Source organism: Lethenteron reissneri, chromosome 50 (genome assembly GCF_015708825.2).
Source record: "Lethenteron reissneri isolate LAM-NWPU_2019-01 chromosome 50, ASM1570882v1, whole genome shotgun sequence".
NCBI lineage: Eukaryota > Metazoa > Chordata > Hyperoartia > Petromyzontiformes > Petromyzontidae > Lethenteron > Lethenteron reissneri.
The window spans coordinates 4,452,558-4,472,485 of record NC_083828.1 but is presented as its reverse complement, the minus strand read 5'-3'; the positions used below and the strand labels follow the sequence as shown (position 1 = coordinate 4,472,485).

General features: G+C 46.3%; 1 protein-coding gene across 2 annotated transcripts; it reads left to right on the top strand.

Annotated features, from left to right (window-relative positions):
- The first annotated feature begins 371 nt into the window (after positions 1–371).
- Positions 372–18,195, top strand: LOC133355178 (cotranscriptional regulator FAM172A-like). 2 transcript variants are annotated; one of them, XM_061572522.1, is made up of 13 exons: positions 389–506; positions 2,031–2,095; positions 3,080–3,147; positions 5,724–5,789; positions 6,697–6,794; positions 7,432–7,497; positions 8,149–8,340; positions 9,247–9,342; positions 12,390–12,470; positions 13,166–13,285; positions 14,473–14,580; positions 15,070–15,148; positions 15,998–18,195. In XM_061572522.1, exons 2-13 carry the CDS (start codon positions 2,091–2,093, stop codon positions 16,162–16,164), a joined length of 1,146 nt encoding a protein of 381 aa, XP_061428506.1. In that variant the 5' UTR covers positions 389–506; positions 2,031–2,090; the 3' UTR covers positions 16,165–18,195. The 2 variants fall into 2 exon arrangements, with proteins under 2 accessions (XP_061428507.1, XP_061428506.1); XM_061572523.1 differs by lacking the exon at positions 2,031–2,095 and having other exon boundaries at positions 372–506; positions 15,998–18,194.
- Positions 18,196–19,928: the final 1,733 nt, after the last annotated feature.

Below are 19,928 nucleotides of genomic sequence, written 5' to 3'. Positions count from 1 at the left end.
CGTGAGAATTATTTTATTATGTTTTCTTTTTATTATTGTATTACTTCCCTTCTACGTGACTTTACCGAAATAACCAATAAGATGAATCCCTGCAGTCACGAAAGCTTTAAATCGAAACAAGTTGGATAATTAAAGTGAAACACCCCCCCCCCCCCACACACCCCCAACAATGTTCAACCCCGTCTTCAAGTTGGTGTTCTAAAAACAATAAAACCACCACACGTTCAGCTCTGTCGATCTGCTTGCTGCTGCTGCTGCTGGCGGCGGTGGTGGTGGTCGCGACAAGGCTGAGAGCTTTGACGTGGAGTCGTGCCTCTACGCTCACCTCTGTTGAACTCTTACTTCTGTGTTGTGACGCATTCGCCAAAGCTAATTCTGATCCAGGAAACGAAACTCAGTCCCCGTGCAGAGCTTCGCGCGAGACGCGACACTCGATAAAACTGTCTCCGAAAACGATACAAAGTCTACACCGACTCTTAATGAAACACGCACCTGGCGCTACACAGGTAAATATGTGTTGGGGGGTTATTTTGTTGTTGATGTTGTTGTTGTTGTTGAAAAATAAAAGTTAAAGCTCCCACGGTACGCGTAGCTGTCAAGTTATCCGGTTTTCCCCGTATTCTTGTACAGGGAAGTTGAGTTTCAAGGTCTATACGGAGTACAGCCGTTTCAATACGGGCACACAAAACATGTTTTTGTCTATTTGTTTGTGTTGCTCGCTTGTGATGATTGGACTTTGTAGGATGAACGTTGAGATGTATAAGGGACACGGGGTGACCAGTAAGTTCTGATAAGAGGCTGACATGTATGGGTACGGTTTACAAAATACTTTATATGGGAGTTGTCTGTAACGCGATGTTTGTGTATGTTAACATATGCGGTGTCCAGGGTGGTGAAGTATGGTCAAAACAACTCCCGCGATGCCCGCGTGGGGAACGCCAACTGCCTCATCCAGCAGTGGATTGACGTCCCACTACGCTGCACATGTATAATGTGTGCGTGTGCTGTCGTGTATACTGCACAATATAACTGTTGGTAGAGAAAGCACGGGTGTCACCCGACTCTAATCGGTGCTCTGGGTGGCATTTGGTCAGAAGTGGGAAACACCCACAACACTTTAACCCCACCGCGACTGTTGTGGTGGTGGTGGCGTGTGATGATGGGTGGTGGTGGGTGGAGGGTGGAGGGTGGTGGTGATGGGTGGTGGCGGGTGGTGGTGGTGGCGGAGGGTGGTGGTGGTGTTGGGTGATGGTGGTGGTGGCGGGTGGTGGCGCGTGGTGGAGGGTGGTGGTGATGGGTGGTGGCGTGTGGTGGTGGTGGTGCTTACCTCCCCATTGATTCAACTTGCCGCGCCCGGAGGTCAGGTAAAAAAATACCTAGTGCCGAAGCAGCAGCAACAGCAGCATCGCCAGATATACTATTTGGAGAAAATATGCGCTCCAAAATCGGACGTGCTCCACTGTAGGCTACTTGTCCGACAGGTTCGTTCAGGCTGACTGCTGGGTTGTTTACAATGTGCTCACGCCGTGTTGACCCAAACGGTTTAGCCCCGTATTCTTGTACAGGGAAATTGAGTTTTCAGGTCCACGGTTTCATTACGGGCAAAAAAAAAAATCGCGGGACAGTATCAGCATGCAAGATCACAGACAGTGTGGCATGGTAAGTAGCATCATTGGCAGCAATTATTAAAATTAATACGTAAAACAGTTTTTTGTTGAGCAAGTTTTTTGTTTCCTATTCGTTTGTGTTTCTCCCCTGTGATGGGACTTTGTAGGATGAACGTTGAGATGTATAAGGGGCACGGGGTGAGCAATAAGGTCTGAATTGATCTGTCATAAGGTCGGCACTGATAAGGGGTTGACATGTATGATATACACTACACTACAATACCTGTCAACCCATACGGTTTACCCTGTATTCTTGTACAGGGCAGTTTGTTTTTAAGGTCCATGCCGTTTCAATACAGGCAAAAACAAAACACAATTTTAGTTACTTTGTTTGTGTTTCTCTCTTGTGATGGCACTTCGTAGGATGAACGTTGAGATGTATAAGGAGCACGGGGTGACCAATGAGGTCTGAATTGGTCTGTAATGAGGTAGGGCACTGATAAGGGGTTGACAGGTATGTGTACGCATTTCATTCTTGATTTACCTCCAGTACCACGGCTTGCCTGTACGGCAACAATCACCAGGAATGCAACCCGATATCGCCAGATCTCGCAAGCTAAGCAGGGGGTTTTGCGCCTGGATAGTTGCTTGCTGGGGTGGGGAGAACAACACCCGTGCATAACAGGTGCCATAGGCGGCAGCGGCAGGGCCCACGTGGTGTTCAGCGGCAGAGGGCAGCACAGCAACATCCAAAGTTGTACTGCACTTATGCCCCCCCCCCTCCCCAGCTTTCATAAGCCAGCGTGGATAGGGGCAAGCAATTTGTAGATTGGGACTAGAACATGGCACAACGCGTTATGTCATGTTTCCTGTTCGGGGAATGTGGAATTTCCATCGTTGGCTCGCGGCCCTCCAACACAGGAAGAAGGGCACCGCCCAGCAACTCGTTTGAACTGGGAGACTCATTGACACTTGGTTTTGAAATTCTAAACACGTGAATTATTGAATAGCGTATCAAATATACCGCACGGAACAGTGACTGATGGGTAAATGTAACGATGGATTTCGACGTACAAAAAACACGGAACGACTGTAAATTGTTGAGTGTAAACATTGAGTTTGACCTTTGTTGTGGGTGTGTGTTTAGTTCGCAGCGGGGAGCGGTAGTGTTGCAGTCAGCGCACTGCGCTACAAACTCGGACACCCGAGTTTGAATCCCGGCTCATGGCCAACACCAGTGATGATTATCTGAACTGGTACTGGGCCTCCCCTAGCTCGACTCAGCCTCAACTGAGCACCTGATGCCGTGCGTAAACATCGCCACTGGGGTGACAAAGGTGGCCGGGTGTGGTGCTGGCCACCCACCACCCTCCTGAGCCGCGCCGGCCTTCATAGGTGCTCGCTAACAGCACTTGTCCCAAAACGGTCCGTCAAGTCTCCACGGGGAATATTTTGTCTTTTATTTTTCGCAGTGGAAGAAGAAGGGACGAGGAGAGGACTTTCATGGCTGGAATGAAAAAAATTTTCCGGCAATTTTTTGGTACGAACTTTTTCCTATCATCGTTTATTTTGCCCAACATCTCCACGCCACCCGGAGCACATCGGGTTTCTCTCGTTTACCGAGTCTTAGTTGGTCAGCGATTTCGGCTGCTTCGCGGGGTCACAGGCCACGTGGGTTTACCACCGGCTCGCCCGCGTTGTAATTTGTGTTAGGGACTTCACCTCCGTGTGCGATCGGAGTGGGCGCCGTTAGGTGGCAGTACACCAAGTAGGTAGCTGACGTATTCTTGGGTTTTTTCGGTAAAAGTCACGTAGGTAAAACATGTAAATTTAAATTAATAAAAGTTAAATAAAATAAAATTAACCCGTAAAAACAAAGTTTTTCACTATAAATCCTTTATATGCGTGGCGGCTAGAGTCCTCTCGTCCTCTGGCTTGTAATGGCTGCCACCTATGGGTCAGATGATTGCCTGCCACCATTAAGCAATTGGTAATTAAATACAATTTATTTTTTCCTAAAAAGTGTAAAAAAATTCACGAAAATAAATTGTCACGCACAACGAGTCTGTGTGCAAAATGTCAGCTCGATTGGATCACGGGAAGTGGGTTAAAAAACGACCAAAAGATTTGCACGGTCGTAAGCGCGCAAGCAAGCAAGTGAACTTAATATAAAGGATTTAATAAAAAATCACGACGTTTCGAAGGCAACACAAGCTTCCGTCTTCAGGTGGAACCGTCACAGCACGCTCGCTGTATCAAGTAAATGAGAAATTTCAAGAGATCCGACCCCTTATATATACTGGTTGAGGGGGGAGGAGCCAGGACAGGCCCCCTTTTTATTATTATGGTAAGGTTGGTGCGGCTGAAACTACGGCTAGTCTACACCATTGGAACCTCATTTGCCAGTAAAAATATGATAATTGGTTTTTTACCCTTCTATCTGGCAACAAAACTGACACCTTGTTTTTACAAGGAGTCATGTTTACATAGAACACAATACCTGCAGTCATAATGCAAACAAAAACATTGCATTATGACTGCAGGTATTGTGGTCTATGTAAACATGACTCCTTGTAAAAACAAGGTGTCAGTTTTGTTGCCAGATAGAAGGGTTAAAAAACAATTTTACGGCGGCTAGTCTACATAACACCTACGTGGTGACTTTACCGAAAAAACCCAAGAATATGAATCCTTGCAGTCACGAAAGCTTCAAATCTAGAGGTAGCTGACGGCTTTGTGCAGCGCGCTCCACTTTCCTGCCATAACCCGACAAGCACCTTGCAACGCGGACAATTGCAACCATCTCAATGTCACGTGACCCTCCTGCAAAACTTTTTTCTTGCACCTCGGTGAGACTTTCCTGGGCAACGGACCCATCGTGCCAATGAGCCTCCTTGCTCGCAGGAGTTCAGCCTCACTGGCAGGCTGCAGAAAGTGGAGGGCTATTCCACATTCCCATGGCGAGGGCCAGTCCGTAGAACAAGCAGTGTTTTTTTTTCCCCGCACAAAGTATTACTGACGTTTCGATTTAAAGCTTTCGTGACTGCAGGGATCCATCTTCTTGGTTCTTTCGGTAAAGTCACGTAGAAGGGAAGTAATAAAATAAAAAAAATAAAACATAATAAAATAAAATAATTCTCACGACGTTTCGGCTACAACGCAAGCAGCCGAAATGTCGTGAGAATTATTTTATTTTATTATGTTTTATTTTTATTATTTTATTACTTCCCTTTTACGTGACTACCCAAAGAACCAAGAAGATATTACTGACGTGTTGTTGATTGTATGGACACGAGCAAGAAACTTCTTGATCGAGATCCACCTTCAGTAGGTGCGCAGTCTTCTTGGTTCTTTCGGTAAAGTCACGTAGAAGGGAAATAATAAAATAATAAAAATAAAACATAATAAAATAATTGATAATTGGTTTTTTACCCTTCTATCTGGCAACAAAACTGACACCTTTTTACAAGGAGTCAGGTTTGTATAGACCGCAATACCTGCAGTCATAATACAAACAAAAGAACATAACTCTGATAATGTGCACTGTCCTTGAAGTTGATTGGTCCTTAAGGAAAGCTGTCTCGGGTGTGGACCAATCAACTTCAAGGACAGTGCACATTATCAGAGTTATGTCTTTTGTTTGTATTATGACTGCAGGTATTGCGGTCTATACAAACCTGACTCCTTGTAAAAAGGTGTCAGTTTTGTTGCCAGATAGAAGGGTAAAAAACCAATTATCATATTTTTACTGGCAAATGAGGTTCCCATAGAATAAAATAATTCTCACCACGTTTCGGCCACAACGCAAGCAGCCGTCCTCAGGTGAAGACCAGGCCTGTCGGGGAGACAGCGTCTTAAATCGAAATGTAGGTGCGCAGTGTCGATTGATTCACAATGTTTTCAAGTTGTTCCCCCTCCAACAATACTTTGCTTCGTTTAGAGAACTTGCACGTGACTTGTTTAGCTCGTGTTTGTTTTTCTACTTATGTTGAGTTTCTTTCGCACAGTACGTATTGGCCGTGAATGTTCAGCCTTCACGGTAGAGTCTTTTTTTAAATATTCCCCCCTTTAAAACTGTTGTTGTTTCTGTGTGTTGTGATGACTCCCGCTCTCCAGACTCGACGGAGGATGAGTTCGCGAATTATCGGACGACAGCGGAATTTGGATACGAGTTCAACACAAGTAATATAACTGCGTTACGTTCATTACGTGTGTTACGCATCTTACGTAGAAGACACGAAACGCGTTTGCTATTAGGGGAATGGTGGCGTAGTCAGTAGCACACTCCACTACGGACCCAGCCACCGGACTTTGATTCCCGAACATGGTTGATAAATTTTGATGTAAAGCTTTCGTGACTGCAGGGATTCATATTCTTTGTTCTTTCGGTAAAGTCACGCAGAAGGGAAACAATAAAAGAAAAAAATATTTTATTGTTTTTTTATTATTTTAAAAACTCTACCATGAAAACAATTAAGTCAGCTCCCGCCCTTATTATATCAGCAATTTAAATAATGAACGGTAGTACAGCGAAACAGGTACGCATTTTGGCGTCCTCTGGTCTAACACCGTTTGAGACTAGGCTCCAAAGAAAGCTGTCTCTAGTGTGGACCAATCAGCTTCAAAGACAATGCATATATTACTAGAGTATTTTTTTTTTTGCATTCTGACCACAAGTATTGTGGTTAACGCAGACATGATTCCTTGTAAAAGGTTTCAGTTTGGTGTTTTAACATCTTTACACAACTGTTTTGTTGCCATAAAAAAGGGGAAAACCTATTCTCATATTTTGGTCCTGGCAAAGGAGGTCCCATGGGGTAGTGCAGTGGTTAGTGCTCTGCGAGTTCGGCCACGAACAACAGTGACGATTATCTGATCAGGTCCTGGGTTTCCCCTAGGTCGACTCAGCTTAAAATGAGTACCTGGTGCGGGTGTGTAAACATCTCCACTATGGAGACAAAGGCGGCCGGGCGCGGTGCTGGCCACCCACCCCTTCGTGTGCCGTGCCAGCCTTCATCAGTGCTCGCTAACAGCACTTGCTCCTACAGTCTGCTGAGGCCCCACGGGTGTTCTTTGTCTTTGTCTCTAGAAGGGCAGCTCAGAAGCACTCGGGATGGGTCACGCTTTAAGTACAACTTTTATGGCAGTGGAAGTCGTGACCAGCGGCGTTACGAGGCACTGGGAGAGGTAAGGCACTGCTGGGGGATGGAATTTTCACCGATTTTACAAAAAACAAATAAATGACCCAGCACCGCCGAGATCCTGGTTTTCATTTATGGATTTTTGTCACCCGCGATCTAGAGTCAGGTTAGTGATGCCAGCCCAACTAGACTGCCACGAAGTCTAATTTATATTTATAGCACGCCTTCAGTAAAAGCGAGATGTTAACTACCTCGCCTGGTATGCAGGAGGTCGTGGGTTCCATTCCAACTCTGGTGTCTGTATATTTGGGGTTTGTGTGTGTTCTCCCCGTGGTCGCGTGGATTTTTCTCCGTATCCTACGGGTTTTCCCTCCACATTTAGAAACACGTGTTTAGAGTATTTGGCTGATATATATTTCCACGTGATGAGCCACTTCGTTGAGCTATCATTTGTGGCCAAGTTTGTTCTGAAAAAGAGCTACATAGCTCAGTGGGCCTTACCTGGTAAAATAGAAAGTTGAAGTTTAACATAACTTACAAAACGGTGGCAATGGAATGATGTAATTATCAGAGGGATGGGAAGGAGTGGAGGGGCGAGGGGAGCTTTCCTCACAGATTGACACGAGAGATGGCCAGCGGGAAATGCCAACAATCTTGTGATGTTGTCTTCTGTCAATTTCTAGGTCATAACCGAGTACGTGTACGAACTTCTGGTGAAGAAATGTGGACTGGAAAAGCATTACGTTCCTGTGAGTGTAAAACATACACAGTTTATGTATCCTCTACATTGATGCGTAATGTACCACTGTATCTTCTGCTTCATTGGACATCCGTGAAAAAGACCTTCATAGCTTATCGGAATCCTCCAGTATAAAACTCATTCCTGCGGAGGGAGCTGGTAGGAACGTTGGGTTGCTCGGTCAATGGCCAGGGTCAACGGCGGCGTGGTGTATTCTGCAAATATGCCCGACTGTGAGGGCGGGCACAAGCCGGCGTGAGTAGGTTAAACGTTGAGTTTTATAAGGGCACCACGGGGTGACCAGCCCCTCCCCACCCAGCCCCACCTAGCCAGCCCCACCCTCGCCACCCAGCCCCTCCCCACCCTCCTCTCCCCACCCAGCCCCACCCTCCCCTCCCAACCCAGCCCCTCCCTGCACGACGGACGCAATAATTCCCTGTGGGCTGGTGTAACCAGGAGGTTCCTACCAGTATACATATTCTTGGTTCTGATTCATTGTTAAATTGCTGTCGAGTCGTTCGACCAGTCCTGGAAAATAGCCCAACAGGCCGGTCTCTGATGGGGGGGGGGGTCTCTGAACAAGTAGAGAGACAGGCTAGTTGCTATTGTCGTATACAAACAATAGACGGACATTTCTCCGGCGGGTGCTCGGGGTTTGCAGGTCGAAGCCATCAAAAGGAATGAACCCTTCAGCTTCATCTTCATGAGCCCCGGGGCGCTGCAGCAGGAGAAGCTGCTGCTGCTCGTTCACGGAAGCGGAGTGGTGCGGGCCGGCCAGTGGGCTCGGAGACTCATCATCAACGACTGCCTCGACTCCGGCACTCAGATCCCCTACATCAAGCGAGCCATGGAGGTAACTGGAGCTGGGACCTCACGGCTCTTAAGCCGCGATTATGGTTACCGGATAATTGTTGGGTCACCATCCGCAGGGGGTGCCACTTAAATCCCTCATAATCTTAGGTTTTTTCGGTAAAGTCACGTAGGTAAAAAATTAAAATTAATAAAAGTAAAATAAAAATAAAATAAAAATCACGACGTTTCGGAGGCAACACAAGCCTCCGTCTTCAGGTGGAACCGTCACAGCACGATAGCTGTATCAAGTTAGAGAAATTCCAAGAAAACAGTCCTTGTATATATACTGGTTGAGGGTGGGAGGAGCCAAGGCAGGATATTATTATTGTGAGGTTCGGTGCGGCTGAAGCACGCTGTTAGGAATGAGCCTTTGTTGTGTAGACTGGTTGAAACGAGTTGTTAAGGTGACGCTGATGTAAAGGTGAAATGGGACTGAGCCTTTTGTTATGTAGAGGTGGTGAGGCTGAAACGGCTGCTAGAACTCCAATTCCTGTCTCGGTGACCTGCCCTCCTCAACCCCCCAAGCACCGTCCCACCCTTCACAACCTCCTCTTCCTGACTGTATCTACTACACCTTCCTGCCACATTCTATTCGGAACTTGCAAGTTGCTGCGACGAAATTCCTAGCATCTTCATCAGCCAGAAGCCTCTTTTCTTAGTTACTGTTTTAAGGTCCGGCTCTCAGACGCATGTAGGCCTTTGAGTGCATTTGTGGTCAAAACGAGAGAGCGACTGTCAGTCAAAGGAGTAAAGTATTCTATTATTTAATATATTTTCTTTCTACGTGACTTTACCGAAAGAACCAAAGAGTATGTCCCAGGGTATGTTGGAGGAATTCAATCGCGAAGGCGGAGGATGTCAAGATGGTCCATAACATAGTGCGACGACTTGACTCTCCTCTCCGCAGGAAGGGTACGGTGTCGTGGTTCTGAACCCCAACGACAACCGCATTGACGAAAAGAGACTGAAGCGGCAGAGAAAGAGCATGGAGGACGCCAAGAAGGTGTGGGCTGTGTGACCTGGAGCCAACGGGCGATGCTCGCGAAGCTGGAACCCTCACGGAGTCTCACCCGCACGCCGCTGCCGCTCGCTATGGCAGAGAGACGACACTGAGTTTGACTTCATTATCATTACTTTTGTACTTTACAGCCACTACAATTCACCATAATTACCACCACCGCCGCTATTAATGTCACCTCATACACCCCGACCGCGTCACCGATGAGCACAGTTGGCAAATGTACGGCGCGAAAGAAGTTCAACGTACATCTAACTTGACTCCGACCATCACCACAACCACTAATACAACTACCACGTCCAAGACAAACAACAAAGATCCCCCGTATAGCCTGAACAGTCTGGTGGGGCAAGTGCTGTTAGCGGGCACCTCTGAAGGCCGGCACGGCATAGGATATTTTACGCACCGCACCAGGTACTCATTTGAGGCTGAGTCGAGACAAACACCACCACTACCACAATTCACAACTACCGCTGCCATAGCACTACGCAGGCAGACCTCGCTTTGCGCTCACGAGTTAGAAAGCGCAGCAGCTGTGGCCGAGGTCACGTGACCCCGCCACCATCGTTCGCTCAGCCAGCGGGAGCGACGCACAGCTCTGAGCCAATCAAACGATTCGATCACACTGGTCAACAAAAAAAACATGTTTTTTTCTGGCCTGGACTTTTGCAGCTGTTTTAGACTAATTTCAGAGTGCTGATTCCAAATCTGATCTCAGATTTGCTCTATCACATCTCATTTTTATGCTATCGGCATACCCCATTTTCATTGATTTTACCCGAAATTAACTCTGTCACTTATGATTGCAAGTTGTTGCGAGTCAGTGACTGCTTTAGTGTTAAAATATGGTGCTGTATTTTTAGGATAGTGTGTTTATAATATCATTTTATGTAGATATCCACATTAATTTAATATTTTTCTTCTGCAGTTTTTATTGAAAATGCAATATTTGATATCTCAAAAACCTGATGTGATAGACAGAAACTGATGCTTTGGAATCAACATCCCAAAATTATCTTAAAACCGTTGGAATACCTTATGCCAGAAAAAGTGTGTTGACCAGTGTAATCGCGCTTTGTATTCACGATTACATTTTTTAAAATATATAAATAAAATCGATTCGTTTAGCCAGGCGATAAGTCGCCAGGCCAAGTTGGTGCCAACTTCAAGACACGTCACCACAGAAATGTAGACCGAGAGCATCACTAAGATCGCGGATGAGGTCCTGGAGATGTTATCTGTCTGGCAGCGCAGCAGTAGAATGCACTTGCAATTAAAGTACATAATACTTTCTGGTGTAGTTTTAATAAATAATTATTGATACTTACGAAATATATGTTTACCAACTGTATTATTATTAGCGCTATTACCGATAACCCACTGAAGCCCTCATTTATTGCTCGTACGAAGGAAATCACGCTGTCAGGAACGCATCCCCACATATACAATGGTATAGTGACCCCTTTTAGTGCTGATTCGATTAGCGCTCACTTCACCAGGAACGCATTTTGAGCGCTAAACGAGGTCTGCCTGTAACTTCCAAAGACACAGCTATACGGAGGATCTTTGTCTTTAACTCCTACAACCACTTTTCACCACCACCACCACCACCACAAACATTACTACCACCACCACACCACCACCACCACATCACCAGCCGCTGGAAGTCGGGTGTCAGCTGTCCACCAGTAGAGGGATCGGGCAGGAGGAAAGGAAGCGATGGCGAGCTGTGGTGTCACCCGCAATGACCTCTGGACCTTTGCCTCTCGAATCGTAACTGAGAGACGGAGTTGATGTTACGCAATCTCCCTGGCAGTGATGAGAAGGCACCTTGCACTACTTGGACACATACGTCGGGTGGACAGCAACAGGGAACACGTAGGCTTTCACGACCAATATTATTCATAATCAACGTTTTTGGGTTTAGATCGCGTTATTTATAAATGTGTCGTAACCCTCCACCACCCGACACGGCCAATCAGTAAAAAAGTGTCACGTTGACAAAAGACAAATAGTTCACTGCTTTAGCCCACCGGTGTGTTCAAGCGTGAAACCACAACATTTATGAGCAACAGGGAAATTAAAAGTGTTGTTGTTCGGGACTAAAGAGAGGAAGGCCTAACAGAGAATGGCTTGATGACGACGCGAGAGATTGGCGCCAGAAAGATGTGTGTTTTGTTGCCAGAAAAAAGGGGGAAAACCCTATTACAGGTAGTCCCCGACTTACGATGGTCCGACTTACGATATTTCGATCTTACGATGGCGATAGCGATATGACAAAATTGTAAATATTTTACGTTTCGCGCGGCAGGCAAACGCAGCAACGTACGAGGTACGATACTGTACGTTGGGACGCTGCCGGGATGTACTGTACACATAGTTTATACAGTACGGTACTGTAAATTGCTCTGTTTTGCTAAATTATCACCATTCTTTAAGACTCCTGGGTAGGCTAGGCCATCTTCGACTTACGATATTTTCGACTTACGATGGGGTCGTCGTAACGCATCTCCATCGTAAGTCGGGGACTACCTGTATTATATTCTGGTACTGGAAAAGGAGGTCTAATGATGTAGATGCTTACCCCGAGCCCTCATTACTTTGATAGTGCATTGTCTTTGAGCTGCACGACTTTTGGCGTCCTCTGGTCGAGCACCAATTGAGTCGAGGCTCAAAAGAAAGCCGTCTCTGGTGTGGACCAATGAGTTTCAAGGACAATGCATATATTATCAGAGTGTGGTTTTTTTGTTTGCATTTTGACCGCAAGTATTGTGGTTAATGCAGACATGAATCCTCGTAAAAAGGTTTCAGTTTTGTTTCCAGAAAAAAGGGGGAAAACCCCCCTATTATTAAGCGTGTCCACCACTTGAGCACGTTGGCACAAGAAAGAGGAAAGTGGAAACACAATGACGAAATGTGCAGCGGAGACCTGCGGACTACCTGCCCATGGATCGTGACGATGACGACGATGCTGATGATGAATCTCCCTGATCCCGGTGCTGATTCTGTCGTTGCGTTGTCCACGATGTCAGCGTCCGCAGTCCAAATCCACGGACGCCAGCGCTTCGGGGAGCGGATGGTCATGGTGGAATAGGAAATATTGCTCCGTCAAGGTGGGAGTCAATGAGCAATGCACCGGTTCGGATCACAAAGTCATTGCATCATCAGCATGATTGTTATCTTCATCAGTAGCAGCAGCATTGTCATCTCAGTCGTCATTGTCATAATCATCTTTGTCAGATTGACTAAATTATTTCCTTCATCATAATCGTTATCAGCGACATCATTATTCGCGTGTAATAATCATCATTATCTCCAAAGAATAATTTCAATCATCGTTTTTTTTCTTCTTGGTTCTTTCGGTAAAGTCACGTAGAATGGAAATAATAAAATAATAAAAACAAAACATTATAAAATAATTCTCACGACGTTTCGGCCACAACGCAAGCAGCCGTCCTCAGGTGGAGAACAGGTCTGTCGAGAAGACAGAGTCTGAAATAGACAGACCTGTTCTCCACCCGAGGACGGCTGCTTGCGTTGTGGCCGAAACGTCGTGAGAATTATTTTATTATGTTTTATTTTTATTGTTTTATTATTTCCATTCTACGTGACTTTACCGAAAGAACCAAGAAGATGAATCCCTGCAGTCACGAAAGCTTTAAATCGAAATTAATCGTTTTTTTGTTTTACTGAGCAGCGAGACGCTTTTGACATTGATGTCAAAGTTGCACAAACCCGGCGCAGAAATTAAGTGGCAATTGAGGGTTTTTCCGGAGACGCGTTATGATCCCGAAGTCTCCCCTGGCAGGGCAACGAAACCCCGGAGGAGCATCTGGAGTACGTGTGGGAGCACTTCGTGACAAAGTCCGTAGCAAGCAAAATCTTCGTGGTGGCTTTTAGCTACGGAGGCGCGGCCGTTGTGAACCTGGTGAGGTGAATTCGATGCTCCCGTCTTTCGCTCGCGTTCAGACGCTTGATCAACTTTTACAAAAGCTCCTGGTTTCTTGTTAACGCTTTTGCTCCGTCAGGTGAGTATCGTTGGTAGTGGTACAATGTCTAACACGTGGAAGAAACAAGCCCACAGCAAGAATATGCAAACGTTTGCCCTCACAGCTTAGCCACCGGCTTGTTTTGCTGCCTCTCCCGAGCTTGCATTTGGTGTTGAAAAAATCGGCAGGAATGTTGTATGCACTTTGTACTTCGATACTTGATATCTTTATTGATTCATAGCGACTTCTATAATATAAGTTTGTTTGGTTTAGATCGCTGTCCGTGGTGCTGACGTTAAGAAAAAAAACGCCACTTTTTTCAAATTTTCTTGCTGTGGATTTCACACCTGATGATGATTGCTTGTGTTGCAGTCGAAACGTCGTGAGAATTTCATTGTTTTATATTTTTATTATTTTCTTTTTTCCCTTCTACGTGACTTTACCGAAAGAACCAAGACTAGAATATAAATGTGTCGTTAAACCCGCCATCACCCGACACAGCCAATTGGTGAGGTTTGCCACGTAAACAAAAGATGTCAATTCGTTACTAGCTCAGCGCACCGGTTGTGTGTTGGAGAGTAAAACCCACTGCAACATTGACGATTCGAGTGCCGTAATGTTTCACCAGTAATTACAACCAGCATCATCAGGCGGACAGCCGGAGTCGTGGGAGAATCCTTCTGCTGCAGTCACAGCGACTTGCTTGCCTTTTCGCCTTCTCTCTCGTTTGATGATGTAACTCGCTGAAAAAGAGCTTCACGGCTCATCGGATTCAGCAAGCTAAGCAGGCTTCAGCCTGGATTGCCATTGGATGGGTGACCACGGTGCATAACAGGTGTCATAGGCGGCTGCGGGGTAACGTGGCGGTCAGCAGTCGGCAGCGCAGCAATATACATATGTTGTACCGTACTTCTATGCATCCACCTTCTGTGCTTTGCATATTCACAACCCGCACTGACCAGCCTGGTGAAGTATGGTCAAACAACGCCAACGACCCGCACGAGATGAGGAGGCCCTTATGCAGTGGTGGATTGACAGAAGGGTTGTACATGTACGTGTGTGTGATAACACGTGTGTTGTGTGTGTGTGTGATAACACGTGTGTTATGTGTGTGTGTGGGCAACAGGTCAACACTCGCCCAGATGTTCTGGAAAAGTTGTCAGCTGTGGCCTTTGCAGACTCCGTCCATAGGTTGCATCTGAGCAATCAAAATGTCGTGCGCTGGTTCAAAACGGTGAGAACAGCACTCTTAACCGCCTAAGAAACATTCCACTGCCAGCCCTGTGTACAATTAACGAGTGTTTGCTGCGTTTTTATGTGGGAATTGTGTGTGTGTATACGTGGACCTGCATGGGGGAGCGGTGGGGGAGTGGTGAGCGCGCAGCGCCGCGTGTCCGGCAGCCCGAGTTCGATTCTCGCTCGTGGCCTGAACTGGTGCTGGGCCTCCCCAAGGTTGACTCAGCCTCAACTGAGCACCTGATGCCGTGTGTAAACATCGCCACAAGGGTGATAGAGGCGGCTCAAACGAGTACCTGGTGTGATGTGTAAACATCGCCACTGGGGAGACAAAGGCGGTCGGGCGTGGTGCTGGCCACCCACCCCCTCGTGTGCTGTGCCGGACTTCATAGGTGCTCGCTAACAGCACTTGCCCCAACAGTCTGTTAAGGCTATACGGGGGATCTTTGTCCTTACACGGATTAACGTACGATTTATATTTCAACAGTTTAGTGTTCACTGGGTTAGAAGTTCAAAGGAACTGGACGCCAGAATTCCTGGAGACGACAGTTCCCTACGCTCTGCCGGTGAGTAATGAACACACACATATCTACTTGTAGAATCAGAACATTGACGAGTTTCTCAGTGGTTTAATAATGGCCATGCCTAAAACACTTCAGCTGACAGCTCAGATCCGAAGTGATTATCACCCATCACCATGATCCAGCCACTGCTGGATGATGGCTTCTCTACGCTGTTAGCATCTCTCCCATGGTTCTGTCACACAACAATAAATCTTGCAGCGCCACACGAGCTACTTTCATCGGCCGACATCCTCTCTGGCATGTTCCCTCCTTTGGCTGCGATGCCATCGCTGCTCTCTACCACTGGTCAGTCCATGCCAATGACCGATTCTGCCAACGCCCGGCAAAAACCTTTTTTAAATCCTTTATATTAAGTTCACTTGCTTGCTTGCTTACGACCGTGAAAATCTTTCGGTCGTTTTTTAACCCACTTCCCGTGATCCAATCGAGCTGACATTTTGCACACAGTCTCGTTGTGCGTGACAATGTATTTTCGTGAAAAGGTTTTTCCAAAATTGTACACTTTTTAGGGGAAAATAAATTATATTTAATTACCAATTGCTTAATGGTGGCAGCCATTCATCTGACCCATAGGTGGCAGCCATCTCAAGCCAGAGGACGAGAGGACTCTAGCCGCCACGCATATAAAGGATTTATAGTGAAAAACTTTGTTTTTACGGGTTAATTTTTTTAACCCTTTGAGAGAGAGACCCAGGCCCAGGTTTTGACACCAAGTATCTCATCAGAGCCAGCTCATAGACGACTCTGATGTGGCCATCATGAACCACTCAACCAAAATGCCACTGCACTTGATCCTAACTTCCAACTCAACATTTCTTCCAATTACCACAGGAACACCGTTTCACGAAAGGGCTCCTTGTACTGCCATCGATCCCATCTTTGAGTACTTAAAGAGGATAGCGGGGTATGGAGGGGCAAGGAAAGGTGGCTACGGTCCGACTGCCAATGTGGCAGAAGGTGGTGATGACGACGACGACGTTGAAACGACTCGTAGATGATGGAATCAACGAAGAACGCATAACGGAGAGGGCTCCTGATGAACAGGGTGAGGAAGACGATGCAGCAGGGACAATTTGATGGTGACTAACCTGGGTGATGAGAACGGGGCTGGGAGTTGGGTTGGTTGGGGGGAGCATCGGAAGGCGCGGAGTACGAGGAGGTGGGGAATGAGGATGTGATGTTGTCGCGCGATGTACGGGTCTCTCCGGTTTTTCCCTCCACATTTAGAATCAGCATGCGTTCACCTCTCCTGGTATGGGTTCAATCTCGACCCTAACGCCTGCTGTATATTTAAAGTTTGTGTGTGTGTGTGTCTCTCTCTCTCTCTCCCGACGGATTTTTCTCTGGGTCCTTGGGTTTCCCCCTCCACATTCAGAATCCACATCACGCGTTTCGCGTATTTGGCAGCCGCTATAAATTTCCACATAAGCCACGAACAAGCACAATTCTGGGCTGCACCTTGACCTTTTGAAGTTAAGAAAAGAAAATACATATAACATTCTTAGATATACATGTAACATTATGGTCTTTTGTACTTGGGCCTTGGGGTTGAGGCCATATATTTGCTACACGGTGGCGAGGTGTTCACTCCCTCGCCTGGTATACAGGACGTCGTGGGTTCTAGATTTGAAGCTTTCGTGACTGCAAGGATTCAAACTCTTCGGTTTTTTCGGTAAAGTCACGTAGGTAAAGAAATAAAATTTAAATTAATGAAAGCAAAAATAGATTTATTATTTTATTTCAATTATTACTTTTATTATTTTTTATTAAAATGTTTTACCTACGTGACTTTACCGAAAACAACCTGATGCCTGCTGTATATATGGAGTTTGCGTGTCTCCCTCCCCGTGGTCGCGTGGATTTTCCCCTGGTTTTTCCCTCCACATTTAGGGAAACGTGCGCTTAGAGTATTTGCCTGCTATACATTTGCACGTGATTAGCCACTTCGTGAAAGCTATCATTTGTGGCCAGGTCGCTTCTGAAAAAGAGGAATATAGCTCAATTGGCATTACCTGGTAAAATATGTTTTAGTTTAGACATGGTTCAACCAAGCACCGCTCTATCGGCCTATGCATTTGTACCCATCAACATTAAACTATTCATTCGTAAATATTATCTGACGAATGGCTATCACCACCTCGTCATGATCATCCTATGCATCCTCATTCATTTTCCTAGATATTTCATCATCGGGAAGACGTACGCCTCTCCACCATCCTTTATTCCAAACCGTATTTTATTATATTTTAGGATACAACCTTTGTATTGCTCTAATCCTCACACTCGACATTGTAATTATTTCCCACCGTCTAATAAAGGCCGTGTCCAGCGAGCATAAACGCGTGTCATTCAAGGACTCCCTGGGCACTTGGGCATCACGCGCTATATGATAATTGTTTAACGACCCTATTATGAAGTGGAATTATTGAAGGTGGATCAGAATTATAATTATTATAGAGGCGAGAAAGAGCATCGTACGGTGAATTCGTAAACTTACATTTAATCATCACCATTCCAAAGTAGATAACGAATACGGTTTTCAATCGGCGGATATCGCTCGACGTAACATTTGTAAGACAGATTTTTTTCATATCCCTCTTACGTTCTTCTCAACAGCTGATTGAACGATGTGATCGCTGCGGCCCGATTTCCTGGGAATAAATGTAACACGTGCATTGATATTGCTTGGAGCTATGTGGAGGCTTTTAAACAAAATGTTTTCTCGACAAGTGTTCTTCATTGCAAGGCCCGCGGGCCACTAGCTGCCACTGGTGGCCTTTAGTGCGGCCCCCGACAATACACAACGTGTGAGCACACCCCCATCATGCTGTCTAACCAGAGGTCGCAATCGGGTACCCGATACCCGTACCCTACCCGATACCCGGCTACCCGTACCCAGCTTACGGGTACCCGTTTGCGACCCTGGTGCGGCCGGGTACGGGTACGGGTAGGCCGTGAGTCACTGGTGAGTCACCGTTTGTCACTCATTTCCCAACGTCTTGTCTCTTCTCACAATTCAAGTTCCTAGAATCAACCCACCCGCGCCTGCAACATAGGCTTCATCCCAGAGATCAGCAATCGGGTACCCGTACCCTACCCGATACCCGGCCGGGTACGGGTAGCCGGGTATCGGGTAGGGTACAGGTATAGGGTACCCGATTGCGACCCTGGTGCGGCCGGGTACGGGTACGGGTAAGGAATCAACACCCGTTTGCGACCTCTGTGTCAAACTCAATGGCTTCAAATGTAGCGGCTCTCACACTGACGATGTCTTATCGGCCAAAGTGCCCTCCTCCCTCTGTGAAAATTAGTGAAGAACGCTGCTCCATAACGTATCCCTATTTCATGGTTTGATTGACGTATGACAAAGTGGTCCTGTATATGGCTATGAGTTGGCTAGAAGATAATTGGATGATGAGGGTACCCCTATGGGCTCCCGCTTGTCACCAGTGACAGCCAATGTGTTCATGGAAAAGTTTGAATCAGACGCCATCCTGACATCCACCCTACGTCCTTCCCTGTGGAAGAGGTATGTGGATGACACTTTCGTCATTTGGCCACATGGCCTCCCAGCATTGAACCATTTCCTGGACCACATCAATTCCAGACACCCATCCATCAGATTCACCATGGAAGTGGAGAAAGATGGCAAACTACCATTCTTAGATGTTCTGTTTGAGAGGAGACCTGATGGATCCTTGGGACATTGTCTACAGGAAAACCACCCACACAGATTCCTACTTGAAACCTGATTCCCACCACCACCCGGCTCAAAAGAATTATCTCATCAAAACACTATACCACAGAGCTCATGGCATATCTGACCAACACCACCTGGCCAGTGAATTAAAACATGTACATCGGGCCCTCAAGATGAACGGATACTCTGACCGGACCCCAATATGCACCTCTTGCAACATCAATCTTTTAGTTTATATGACTTCATGGAAAAGCACTTTGCCGAGACCTATGTTTATGGAAATTAAACATACGGAAATAAATAACAAGCAAAGTAAATAAAACGATACAAAAAATAAACCAGCGCTGAGTGTTGCACACAGCGCTCCCTGCTGGGGAGACTTTGCAACTGTCACTCAACGACTTGCTCCATTGACAGTTGCAACTGTCACTCTCAAAGATAGTTGCAACTGTCACTCTCATTGACAGTTGCAACTGTCACTCTCATTGACAGTTGCAACTGCCACTCTCATTGACAGTTGCAACTGCCACTCTCATTGACAGTTGCAACTGTCACTCTCAATGACAGTTGCAACTGTCACTCTCAAAGATAGTTGCAACTGTCACTCTCATTGACAGTTGCAACTGTCACTCTCATTGACAGTTGCAACTGCCACTCTCATTGACAGTTGCAACTGCCACTCTCATTGACAGTTGCAACTGTCACTCTCAATGACAGTTGCAACTGTCACTCTCAATGACAGTTGCAACTGTCACTCTCATTGACAGTTGCAAATGCCACTCATGTAAAGAATAGAGTTATGTGTTTTAATATACCGTGCACAGACCATGAGGTGTTTATAAGAGACTCCGATATACCCCTACGGACCCTATATATCCTCACTCACCCCATACACCCCTACAGATCCCTCATGCCCTGAGTTCGATCCCGACCCTGACGCCTGTTGTATATTTGGAGTTTGTGTGTGAGTCTCTCTCTCTCTCCCCATGGTCGCGTGGATTTTACTCCGGATCATTTGTTTTCTTACCGGGTAAAATCAAAATTAGTTTAGTTTTTTTACCT